Source organism: Saccoglossus kowalevskii, chromosome 21 (assembly GCF_978046115.1).
Source record: "Saccoglossus kowalevskii chromosome 21, keSacKowa6.1, whole genome shotgun sequence".
Lineage (NCBI taxonomy): Eukaryota > Metazoa > Hemichordata > Enteropneusta > Harrimaniidae > Saccoglossus > Saccoglossus kowalevskii.
In genome coordinates this window covers 8,364,732-8,376,912 of record NC_140661.1, presented here as the reverse complement: position 1 = coordinate 8,376,912, position 12,181 = coordinate 8,364,732, and the positions used below count along the sequence as shown (strand labels likewise).

General features: G+C 36.3%; 1 protein-coding gene across 13 annotated transcripts in view; it reads right to left on the bottom strand.

Annotated features, from left to right (window-relative positions):
• Positions 1-830: 830 nt before the first annotated feature.
• The window catches only part of LOC100313756 (transcription factor 12-like protein), a 151,370-nt gene continuing 140,019 nt past the window's right edge, over positions 831-12,181 (bottom strand). For 11 of the 13 annotated variants that reach the window (XM_085494755.1, XM_085494758.1, XM_085494762.1 and 8 more), the window contains one exon: positions 831-1,602. In XM_085494755.1, coding sequence (XP_085350881.1) covers positions 1,298-1,602 — 305 coding nt within the window. In that variant the 3' untranslated portion in view covers positions 831-1,297. 13 annotated transcript variants of the gene reach the window in all.

Below are 12,181 nucleotides of genomic sequence, written 5' to 3'. Positions count from 1 at the left end.
AAATATCTAACTAGTCATTTCCAAGGTGGGTGAAATCAGCTACGACTAAACACAATATTTAGTAATTAAAAGTGCAACAATCTTCATACATAATAAACAAAAAAAAATGTTTGATCTCCTAAACATAAAATACAATATGATTATCAGTATTTACCACATGTGGACTACCTGCAGCAGAAAACACGCAGATTTCCATAAACGAATCAGCCTCCAAATTTGGTAATTTAACAGTAAACGAAAAATAAAACACTTGTTAGAAATTAGCTAGTCAGAAGGCTGTCATTGTAGTAATATAGAGAAAGAATGGAAAATATATATATATTAAGATTTCAATCAAGTTTTCTACACTTTATGAAAAATGTAGTTTTTTTTCTGAGATGTGTCTATTACTCTACATAATCTCAGAAACTGAATACCAGGAAATAGTTCATAAATATGCAAATTTCTTTAAATTTTTAAGTTATTTGCTGTTGAGTAAAGCATCCACTTTTTTTTTTATAAGTGATAGCGCCCTCTATTCATTTGAGTATTTTTAATGTTTGATTGGCGACACTGTGGCAATTAATGTAGATGTGAAGTCAAGGCAAAGTTACCTATTTCTCCAGAGTCTATTTTCAAATTCAATTTACAAGATGGCTGTGTTGGCCTGAAAATATTGTACAGCGCCCTCTATTGTCAGTGCTTGGCGCACACATATTTGTCAAACCATCCCTGCAGCAGCTCATTTTTTTTTTAGAAAAAAAATTATCTTAAACCCCCCTCCCCTCCCTAGCAGAGTTCCCATTTTCCCCAAGATATATTTAATTTAAAAAAAGATAAAATACTTTCGGTTGTTTTAAGTATGTAGACATATTGTATAAAATGAGGTAAACAACTTGTGCCTTACCCCCTTAATTATTCATAATTTACCCCAAAGCAGCCCCAAAATCTACATAGCAACCAGAATCTACCTAGCAACCAGGAGAAATTCCCTACCCAATCTACTTATCAACAGGCATAGTAGCTATGCAGAGTCTCGTAAGCACAAATGTAATTTTAAAAAACTTTTACACTAAGTATGTATCAAACGAGTTGCTTGAGTTACGAGCGAGCATTGATTCAATTGTGGATTGTCGACCGCGATTCATGTCGGGTCGCAAACACTTCAGTAGTTCGACTGCACACGGCGTCAATGTACATAACTTTTTTTTTTTTTTTTTAAGAGCAGCGTCCACTGTAATAACTGTTATTTTGAAGTAACTAGTCTGTTGCTCTCATCAGTATATTCTTTGTAAGCAAAAATTAAATATTCATATTGTCACTGAACTGGCACTGGAGAAGATTGTGATTCCACAAGGCTGTCTTCAGGAGTTTCTTCATTGAATTGATCCATTGGTATCGTGTGTTTTAGTGTCGTCGATGAAAATGTTGCCGACGATGACTGCGATGACGACGGCGATACAGGAGACAGTCCTATGTTGGCAGTTTGAAAAGAAAATTGTTCTCCCACTCCTAAAGAATCAGCGGGTGTCCCGAATAGATCACATCCGGAAAACGTTTCTGTTGTGCTATGCATTATGGGAATTCCAGTCGCTGTCCTCTTTGTACCAGTTCTATCAGTGCCTGGAAATATGACAAAATACAAGATTCAATTAGTCTACATATATTGCTAAGACAACCACCAAAAAAAAAAATGCTTAACAAATGTCAAACATTTAGCATCCTTAAAAGTTGGATTGTTCCGATGGCTGGAATGGTTTACTTCTCGCAAACCAAACAAGCTACAAATGAAAATATGGCCGCCTCTAGCAGACAAAATTACACAATGCATTGTGGGTAAATTGTCTCTGATTGGTCAATAATGATCAGCAGATTTCATATCATGCCATTAGGAGGGGTGAATTAGTGTTAGCAATTAATTTCTTGAGTGGCTGGCTGGCTGACCTCAAACTCAAGCCAAGACCTAAATACTGCAGAGAGTTCCATAGCAAGAATGTACCTAACTAGTTGTAGAGAAAGTGTTGAAATTTATCCAGAAAAAAGGTTATTAATAAGACCAGTTGGTAAGAAAGAAGGATACTAAACTGACAAGTTGGGGGGCAAAGAAGGTTATTAAACTGAGCAGTTGGCGAGAAAGGAGGGTACTAAACTGACAAGTTGGGGGGAAAAGAAGGTTATTAAACTGAGCAGTTGGTGAGAATGGTAACTAAACTGACCAGGGGCGAGAAAGGGGGTTATAACTAACAAGTTGGCAAGAAGGGAGATTATTAAAGTGACAGGTTTATGAGAAAAGTAGTTACTAAACTAACCAGTTGGTTAGAAAGGTTACCAAATTGACCAAAAAAAAAGAGGGTACTAAACTGACCAGTTGGAGAGAAAGGGGCTTAACTAAACTGACCAGTTGGAGAGAAAGGGTGTTACTAAACTGACCAGTTGGAGAGAAAGGGTGTTACTAAACTGACCAGTTGGAGAGAAAGGGTGTTACTAAATTGACCAATTGGAGAGAAAGGGTGTTACTAAATTGACCAATTGGAGAGAAAGGGTGTTACTAAATTGACCAATTGGAGAGAAAGGGTGTTACTAAATTGACCTACCCAACAACTCAGGGTGACGAGTAATCACTAACACAGAGGTATGGTGACATTGGAGAATGCGCATCTTAAGAAAAACAAGGAAAAATATAAATTGTTAGGCCATGGCAAAAAAAGCATTAAAATAATAGATCCTTTGTCCTTGGTAATCAACAAGATTGGTGAAAAGTCACAGATAAATTGTTCCCTTTTCTGTGTGTTCATCTGTCCTGCGTCCGCCAGTGTGTTTTGTCAACCAGTTGGAGGTGATGCTTGATTTGCATAGAATGATTGAATAACAAAACTCAAATTAGGTCCAGATAAAATAGTTGCCAGAGAAGTTTTTTTTCCCCACAAAATATATGCTTCTAATATAAGGTTATTCATTACCAAGAACATAGGAGATGCATCTGGCTACACTAAAGAATGCAATTCATGTTTGTTTGTTTGTTTGTGATGTCTAAATTAATCCAAAATTAAAGTGCCTGGTGACTAATATTTTGCCATGGCCTACCACTGGCATTATACAGGCAACATAGGATTGGATAGAATGCAAACTGGACTGTAAACTACTTTTTACTTGCTGTTGGATCAAGGGGATCATCTCAAAATATCATGGAAATTGTTTCCAATGAATGAAAATATAGCAAAATTTAAATTGTCACAATTAACTCGCAAAATAAAACTGAACCCCTTCTAATTCAGAAGTGAATCAAAGTTGATAAATGTGTAAATTTTAAGTAATTTTTTTTTAATTATCAAATGTGTCAGGCAATTATGATTTTACTATAAACTAATTTATGTTTCGTACAAGTGAACATATAGCTTTATTTTGTCCAAGATTTAACAGCTACATAAAATTAAATGTTTTCTTGACACATAAAAATGATGGTGTGAATCAGAAAAAAAATTAACTGAACTTTATCATGATTGGAGATGTTCCACTCAATTTGTCATATTTCATGCCGATTTTCAACAGCGAGGCATTTTATAATATGAATAAAGCTTGATTTATAAAAAAACAGAAACACAAAAATGAGGAAAATCAAAACATGAAATTTTCTCTGAAAGCCCGATTAAAACAAGTCAAAAATTACATTTGTCAAAATAATAAATAAAAAAAACTTTGAAAAATGCAGGTTGTGAATTGAGAGCATCTAAATATTATTTGAGCTCAAAACAAATATTGTGAAATATTGATATGGTTTTATTTATTTTTACAATAATTAGGACACGAGTTTTTTTATTTTACTTCAGTTTCACATTGGTGTTAATAAGAATTGTTTTGATTTTCCTCAGTAATCATTCTAAAACAAATGTGACCTTGTTGATTTCTCTTGAAATGATAAATGTAGAAACAGATTGTACAATAATGCTGAAATAAAACTTGCGTCCAGCTCATTGATTGGATGAAGGAGATCAGGTGACTTTGACCAACAAATCATATGGCAACTTTAATGAGAGGCAATAATCAAAGTTGAATTAGAGCAGAAGGGATGAAGAAAGGAAGGATGTTTTGGCGATGATTTTATAGGTAGGTAGCCCCACACTAATGTGTTGGATTTCAGTATTTATGGTTTATTCATAGATAAAAAAATTATTTTTGTTGTTTTTATAATTTTTAAACTTCTTAGTACCCCCAGAAAGATAAATTAGTAGTTAGTGTGCCTTGAGAAGTCCTCCAAAACCTTGTGCATAATGAAGCTAATCGAGACGATAGATAACAGGAGATAGATGATGATGATGAAACTGAATGATGATATGAAAAGTAATAAAAGAGTCCAGAAATTGACAAAAAGGTGATATAGGAGACTTAAAGGTAATGGGTGATATGAAATGCGACATGAATCTGATATGTGGCGGGTGAACATGAAAGGTGGCGGGTGAACATGAAAGGTGACGGGTGAACATGATATGTGGCGGGTGAACATGAAAGGTGGCGGGTGAACATGAAAGGTGGCGGGTGAATCTGATAGGTGACGGGTGAATCTGATAGGTGACGGGTGAATCTGATAGGTGACGGGTGAATCTGATAGGTGACGGGTGAATCTGATAGGTGACGGGTGAATCTGATAGGTGACTGGTGAATCTGATAGGTGACTGGTGAATCTGATAGGTGACTGGTGAATCTGATAGGTGACTGGTGAATCTGATAGGTGAACATGAAATGTGACGGTGACGGGTGAACATGAAAGGCGACGGGTGAACATGAAAGGCGACGGGTGAACATGAAAGGCGACGGGTGAACATGAAAGGCGACGGGTGAACATGAAAGGTGACGACGACGGGTGAACATAGAAGACGACGGGTGAACATGGAAGGTGACGGGTGAACATGAAAGGCGACGGGTGAACATAAAGGCGACAGGTGAACATAAAGGCGACGGGTGAACATAAAGGCGACGGGTGAACATAAAGGCGACGGGTGAACATAAAGGCGACGGGTGAACATAAAGGCGACGGGTGACATGAAAGGCGACAGGTAATATGTGAACATGATAGGTGAAAGGTAATAGGTGAATATGATAGGTGAAAGGTAATCTGTGAATATAAAAGATATGCGAATATGAATCGTGAATATGAAAGTCAATATGCAAATAGGTGATAGATAAATATGGAATATATGTGAATATGAAACATGAAAGATGTGTATATGAAAGATGATGTGTATATGGAAGTTATGTGAAAGATGATGTGTATATGGAAGATATGTGAATGATGATGTGTATATGGAAGATATGTGTATATAAAAGATGTGTATACGGAAGATGATGTGTATATGAAAGATATGTGCATATGGAAGATGATGTGTATATGGAAGATGATGTGTATACAAGAGATGTGTATATGAAAGATATGTGTATATGAAAGATGGTGTGTATATGAAAGATATGTGTATATGAAAGATATGTGTATATGAAAGATATGTGTATATGAAAGATATGTGTATACGAAAGATGTGTATACGAGAGATGATGAGTATACGAGAGATATGTGTATATGGAAGATATGTGTATATGGAAGATATGTGTATATGGAATATATGTGTATATGGAAGATATGTGTATATGGAAGATATGTGTATGTGGGAGGTATGTGTATGTGGAAGATGATGTGTATGTGGAAGATATGTGTATATGGAAGATGATGTGTATATGAAAGATGTGTATATGGAAGATGTGTATATGGAAGATATGTGTATATGGAAGATATGTGAATGTGAAAGATGCTATGCAAATACTAGATAATTGAACATGAAAGGCGAATATGAAAGGTGATCCATGAAAATGAAAGATTATATGCAAATATGAAAGGGGAGTATGCAAATATGAGGTGGTATGCGAATATGGAAGATATGTGAATATGAAAGATGATATGCAAATATGAAAGGTGAAGTGCAAATATGAAAGGTGATGTGCGAATATGAGAGGTGGTATGCAAATATAAAAGGAGAGTATGCGAATATAAAAGGAGAGTATGCAAATATAAAAGGAGAGTATGCAAATATAAAAGGAGAGTATGCAAATATAAAAGGAGAGTATGCAAATATAAAAGGAGAGTATGCAAATATAAAAGGAGAGTATGCAAATATAAAAGGAGAGTATGCAAATATAAAGGTGATATGCAAATATGAAAGGTGATAGATGAATATGGAAGATATGTGAATATGAAATATTATATGCAAATATGAAATATGATATGCGAATATGAAAGATATGCAAATATGAGAGATAATATTAGAATATGAAAGGTGATATGCCAATACGAGAGGTGGTATGCCAATACGAGAGGTGGTATGCCAATACGAGAGGTGGTATGCCAATACGAGAGGTGGTATGCCAATACGAGAGGTGGTATGTCAATACGAGAGGTGGTATGCCAATATGAGAGGGGATATGCCAATACAAGAGGTGGTATGCCAATACAAGAGGTGGTATGTCAATACGAGAGGTGGTATGCCAATATGAGAGGTGGTATGCCAATATGAGAGGTGATATGCCAATATGAGAGGGGATAGATGAATATGAAAGGTGGAAGATGTGAATATAAAAGATGATATGCAAATATGAAAGATATGCAAAGATGAAAGGTGATAGATGAATATGGAAGATAATATGTGAATATGAAACTATAAGATATGTGAACATGAAAAATGAAAGGCAATATGTGAATATAAAAGGTAATATGTGAATATGAAATATGAAAGTTGATATGCAAATATAAAAGAAGATATGCAAATATGAAAGGTGATATGCAAATATGAAAGGCGATATGCAAATATGAAAGGTGATATGCAAATATGAAAGGTGATAGATGAATATGGAAGATAATATGTGAATATGAAACTATAAGATATGTGAACATGAAAAATGAAAGGCAATATGTGAATATAAAAGGTAATATGTGAATATGAAATATGAAAGTTGATATGCAAATATAAAAGAAGATATGCAAATATGAAAGGTGATATGCAAATATGAAAGGTGATATGCAAATATGAAAGGTGATATGCAAATATGAAAGGTGATATGCAAATATGAAAGGTGATATGCAAATATGAAAGGTGATATGCAAATATGAAAGGTGATAGATGAATATGGAAGATAATATGTGAATATGAAACTATAAGATATGTGAACATGAAAAATGAAAGGCAATATGTGAATATAAAAGGTAATATGTGAATATGAAATATGAAAGTTGATATGCAAATATAAAAGAAGATATGCAAATATGAAAGGTGATATGCAAATATGAAAGGTGATATGCAAATATGAAAGGTGATATGCAAATATGAAAGGTGATATGCAAATATGAAAGGTGATATGCAAATATGAAATGCAAATATGAAAGGTGAAATGCAAATATGAAAGGTGAAATGCAAATATGAAAGGTGATATGCAAATATAAAAGATATGCAAATATGAAAGGTGATATGCAAATATGAAAGGTGATATGCAAATATGAAAGGTGATATGCAAATATGAAAGGTGATATGCAAATATGAAAGGTGATATGCAAATATGAAAGGTGATATGCAAATATGAAATGCAAATATGAAAGGTGAAATGCAAATATGAAAGGTGAAATGCAAATATGAAAGGTGAAATGCAAATATGAAAGGTGATATGCAAATATGAAAATTGATATGCGAATATGAAAGATGATATGCAAATATGAAAGATGATATGCAAATATGAAAGGTGAAAGATGAATATGAAATATGGGAGATATGTGAGCATGAAATATGAAAGGTGATATGTGAATATGAAAGGTGATATGTGAATATGAAAGGTGATATGTGAATATGAAAGGTGATATGCAAATATAAAAAGGTGATATGCAAAGATGAAAGATGATGTGAATATGAAATATGAAAGGTGATATGTGAATATAAAAGGTAATACGTGAATATGAAATATGAAAGTTGATATGCAAATATGAAAGATGATATGCAAATATGAAAGGTGAAAGATGAATATGAAATATGGGAGATATGTGAACATGAAAAATGAAAGGCGATATGTGAATATAAAAGGTAATATGTGAATATGAAATATGAAAGTTGATATGCAAATATGAAAGGTGATATGCAAATATGAAAGATGATATGCAAATATGAAAGGTGTTATGCAAATATAAAAGGTGATATGCAAATATAAAAGGTGATATGCAAATATAAAAGGTGATATGCAAATATAAAAGGTGATAGATGAATATGAAAGGTGGAAGATGTGAACATAAAATATGATATGCAAAGACGAAAGGTGATATGCAAATATGAAAGGTGATATGCAAATATGAAAGGTGTTATGCAAATATGAAAGGTGATATGCAAATATGAAAGGTGATATGCAAATATGAAAGATGATATGCAAAGATGAAAGGTGATATGCAAAGATGAAAGGTGATATGCAAATATAAAAAGGTGATATGCAAAGGTGAAAGATGATATGTGAACATGAAATATGAAAGGTGATATGCAAACATGAAAGGTGAAAGATGAATATGAAATATGGAAGATGATATGTGAACATGAAATATGAAAGGTGATATGCGAACATGAAATATGAAAGGTGATATGCGAATATGAAAGGTGATATGCGAATATGAAAAGGTGATATGCAAATATAAAAAGGTGATATGCAAAGGTGAAAGATGATATGTGAACATGAAATATGAAAGGTGATATGCAAATATGAAATATGAAAGATGAATATGAAATATGGAAGATGATATGTGAACATGAAATATGAAAGGTGATATGCAAATATGAAATATGATATGCAAATATGAAATGTGATATGCAAATATGAAATGTGATATGCAAATATGAAAGGTGATATGTGAATATAAAAGACATGCGAATATGAAATATGATCGGCAAATATGAAAGGTGATAGATGAATATGAAAGGTGATAGATGAATAGTGAAAAGTAAAAGAGCAAAGTTATATGAATATAAGGCAGTAGGTGAAGCTAAAATAAGCTTGAATAGTTGTTTTTAAATCCCTTTTTCAGACAAACATTGAGTAAATGAATGAATGCATTTGAAGCTCTTATCACTTTAGTCATATGTAGCAACCAGTTACCTCATGATAACGTAGATTTGTTTTTTGATATACTAGACCCACATCGAATATGGATCCAAAGAGACATTAAGACAGAATGCTAGACCTGGTCACAACCTGGCATTACCTGTCCAGATGCTAGCCCTGGTCACTCCTGGCATTAACCTGTCCAGATGCTAGACCTGGTCACAACCTGGCATTACCTACATAGATGCTAGACCTGGTCAGAACCTGGCATTACCTACATGGATGCTAGAGCTGGTCACAACCTGGCATTACCTGTCCGGATGCTAGACCTGGTCACAAGCTGGCATTACCTATCCAGACACTGGACCTGGTCACAACCTGGCATTACCTATCCAGATGCTGGACCTGGCATTACCTATCCAGATGCTAGACCTAGTCATAAGCTGACATTACCTATCCAGATGCTAGACCTGGTCACAACCTGGCATTACCTATCCAGATGCTAGACCTGGTCACAACCTGGCATTACCTACATAGATGCTAGACCTAGTCATAAGCTGACATTACCTATCCAGATGCTGGACCTGGCATTACCTATCCAGATGCTAGACCTGGTCACAACCTGGCATTACCTACATAGATGCTAGACCTGGTCAACCTGGCATTACCTATCCAGATGCTAGCCCTGGTCACAACCTTGCATTACCTATCCAGATGCTAGTCCTGGTCACAACCTGGCATTACCTATCCAGATGCTAGACCTGGTCACAACCTGGCATTACCTACATAGATGCTAGACCTGATCACAACCTGGCATTACCTATCCAGATGCTAGACCTGGTCACAACCAAACATTACCTACCCAGATGCTAGACCTGGTCACAACCTGGCTTCATCTTTCAAGATGGTTGACCTACCAACAATACCTACCAACATGGCTGGATTTGTACACAAGGATTCTATAAATTTTGGCCTTGAAAATGATGCCCTTTCAAGCCGAAACAAAACCCAGAACAATCTACCAGGATGATAGACCTGGTCACAACCAGGCGTCGCCCACCAAAATACTAGACCTGGTCACAAACTGGCATTGCCTACCAAGACACTGGACCTGGTCACAAACCAGTATTTAAATAAGAAGTCCTGATTAGGCATTACCCACCAGAATGCTGGACCTCGTCCCAACCAGGCCTGGACATTGACTAAAAAGATTCTGGACATGGTCACAGCCAGGTATTGCCTACTGAGATGCTGGACATGGCGACAGCCAGGCATTACTTACTGAGATGCTGGACTGGTGACAGCCAGGCATTGCCTACTAAGATGCTGGACCTGGTGACAGCCAGGCATTGCCTACTAAGATGCTGGACCTGGTGACAGCCAGGCATTGCCTACTAAGATGCTGGACTTGGTCACAGCCAGGCATTACTTATTAAGATGCTGGACCCGGCGACAGCTATTGCCTACTCAGATGCTGGATCTGGTCACAGCTAGGCATTGCCTACTAAGATGCTGGACCTGGTCACAACCTTGAATTGTCTACTAAGATGCTGGACCTGGTCACAACCTGGCATTACCTACATAGATGCTAGACCTGGTCACAACCTTGCATTGCCTACTAAGATGCCGGACCTGGTCACAACCTTGCATTGCCTACTAAGATGCTGGACCAGGTCACAGCCTTGCATTACCTACTAAGATGCTGGACCTGGTCACACCCTTACATTGCATACTAAGATGCTGGACCTGGTCACACCCTTACATTGCCTACTAAGATGCTGGACCAGGTCACAACCTGGCATTACCTACATAGATGCTGGACCAGGTCACAACCTTACATTGCCTACTAAGATGCTGGACCTGGTCACAACCTAGCATTGCCTACTAAGATGCTGGACCTGGTCACAACCTTGCATTGCCTACTAAGTTGCTGGACCTGGTCACAACCTTGCATTGCCTACTAAGTTGCTGGACCTAGTCACAACCAGGCATTGCCTACTAAGATGCTGGACCTGGTCACAACCTGGCATTACCTACATAGATGCTGGACCAGGTCACAACCTTACATTGCCTACTAAGATGCTGGACCTGGTCACAACCTTGCATTGTCTACTAAGATGCTGGACCTGGTCACAACCTTGCATTGCCTACTAAGTTGCTGGACCAGGTCACAACCTTACATTGCCTACTAAGATGCTGGACCTGGTCACAACCTTGCATTGCCTACTAAGATGCTGGACCTGGTCACAACCTTGCATTGCCTACTAAGATGCTGGACCTGGTCACAACCTTGCATTGCCTACTAAGATGCTGGACCTGGTCACAACCTTGCATTGCCTACTAAGATGCTGGACCTGGTCACAACCTTGCATTGTCTACTAAGATGCTGGACCTGGTCACAACCTTGCATTGCTTAACAAGATGCTGAACCTGGTCGCAGATTTCACATAAGTTTGGTCTTGTGAATATTCTAAAATCACTAATATATCATGGTTTCAGAATGAACTTTACTCAAAAACCTCATCACATTACTAGGTAGACTGCCAGTGAGCAATATTGAATCAAATCCAAGAAACAAATGTGCTTTCATGAAACTATTATGTCCAGCAAAAAAATCAACACATTTTAAGTTGAGTACACACATGCGTAAAATTTAACAACATGGCCACCGATAGACCATTTTGAAACAAATTGGCCAACAAGCATTTGGAAAACTGGATACTAAACCTTCAAAAAATTGGCAACCATTTTGAAACGCATTGTGAAACAAAATTAAGTTCACATTTTAGTGATTATTACCAGTAGTCCAGATTGAGCACGATAGACTGTATGTGATATCAAAACACTATTTTTACGTAACCTGTTGTACTTCTATATAATTTAGGAATTTTGATGAACACAATATTTCTAGCAGTTGATTTTCAAAATTTTGCCTGAAATTTTTAGAGAATATATGTAATTTTAACGAATTGTAAAGTATACATTCATACAACACTGCTCTGCACAGCATGGCATTATTCTACTAACCTTTTCTCGCATTACGTGAAAATTCAACATCAACATAGAGGCACAAATAATAACAATTTACACAGAA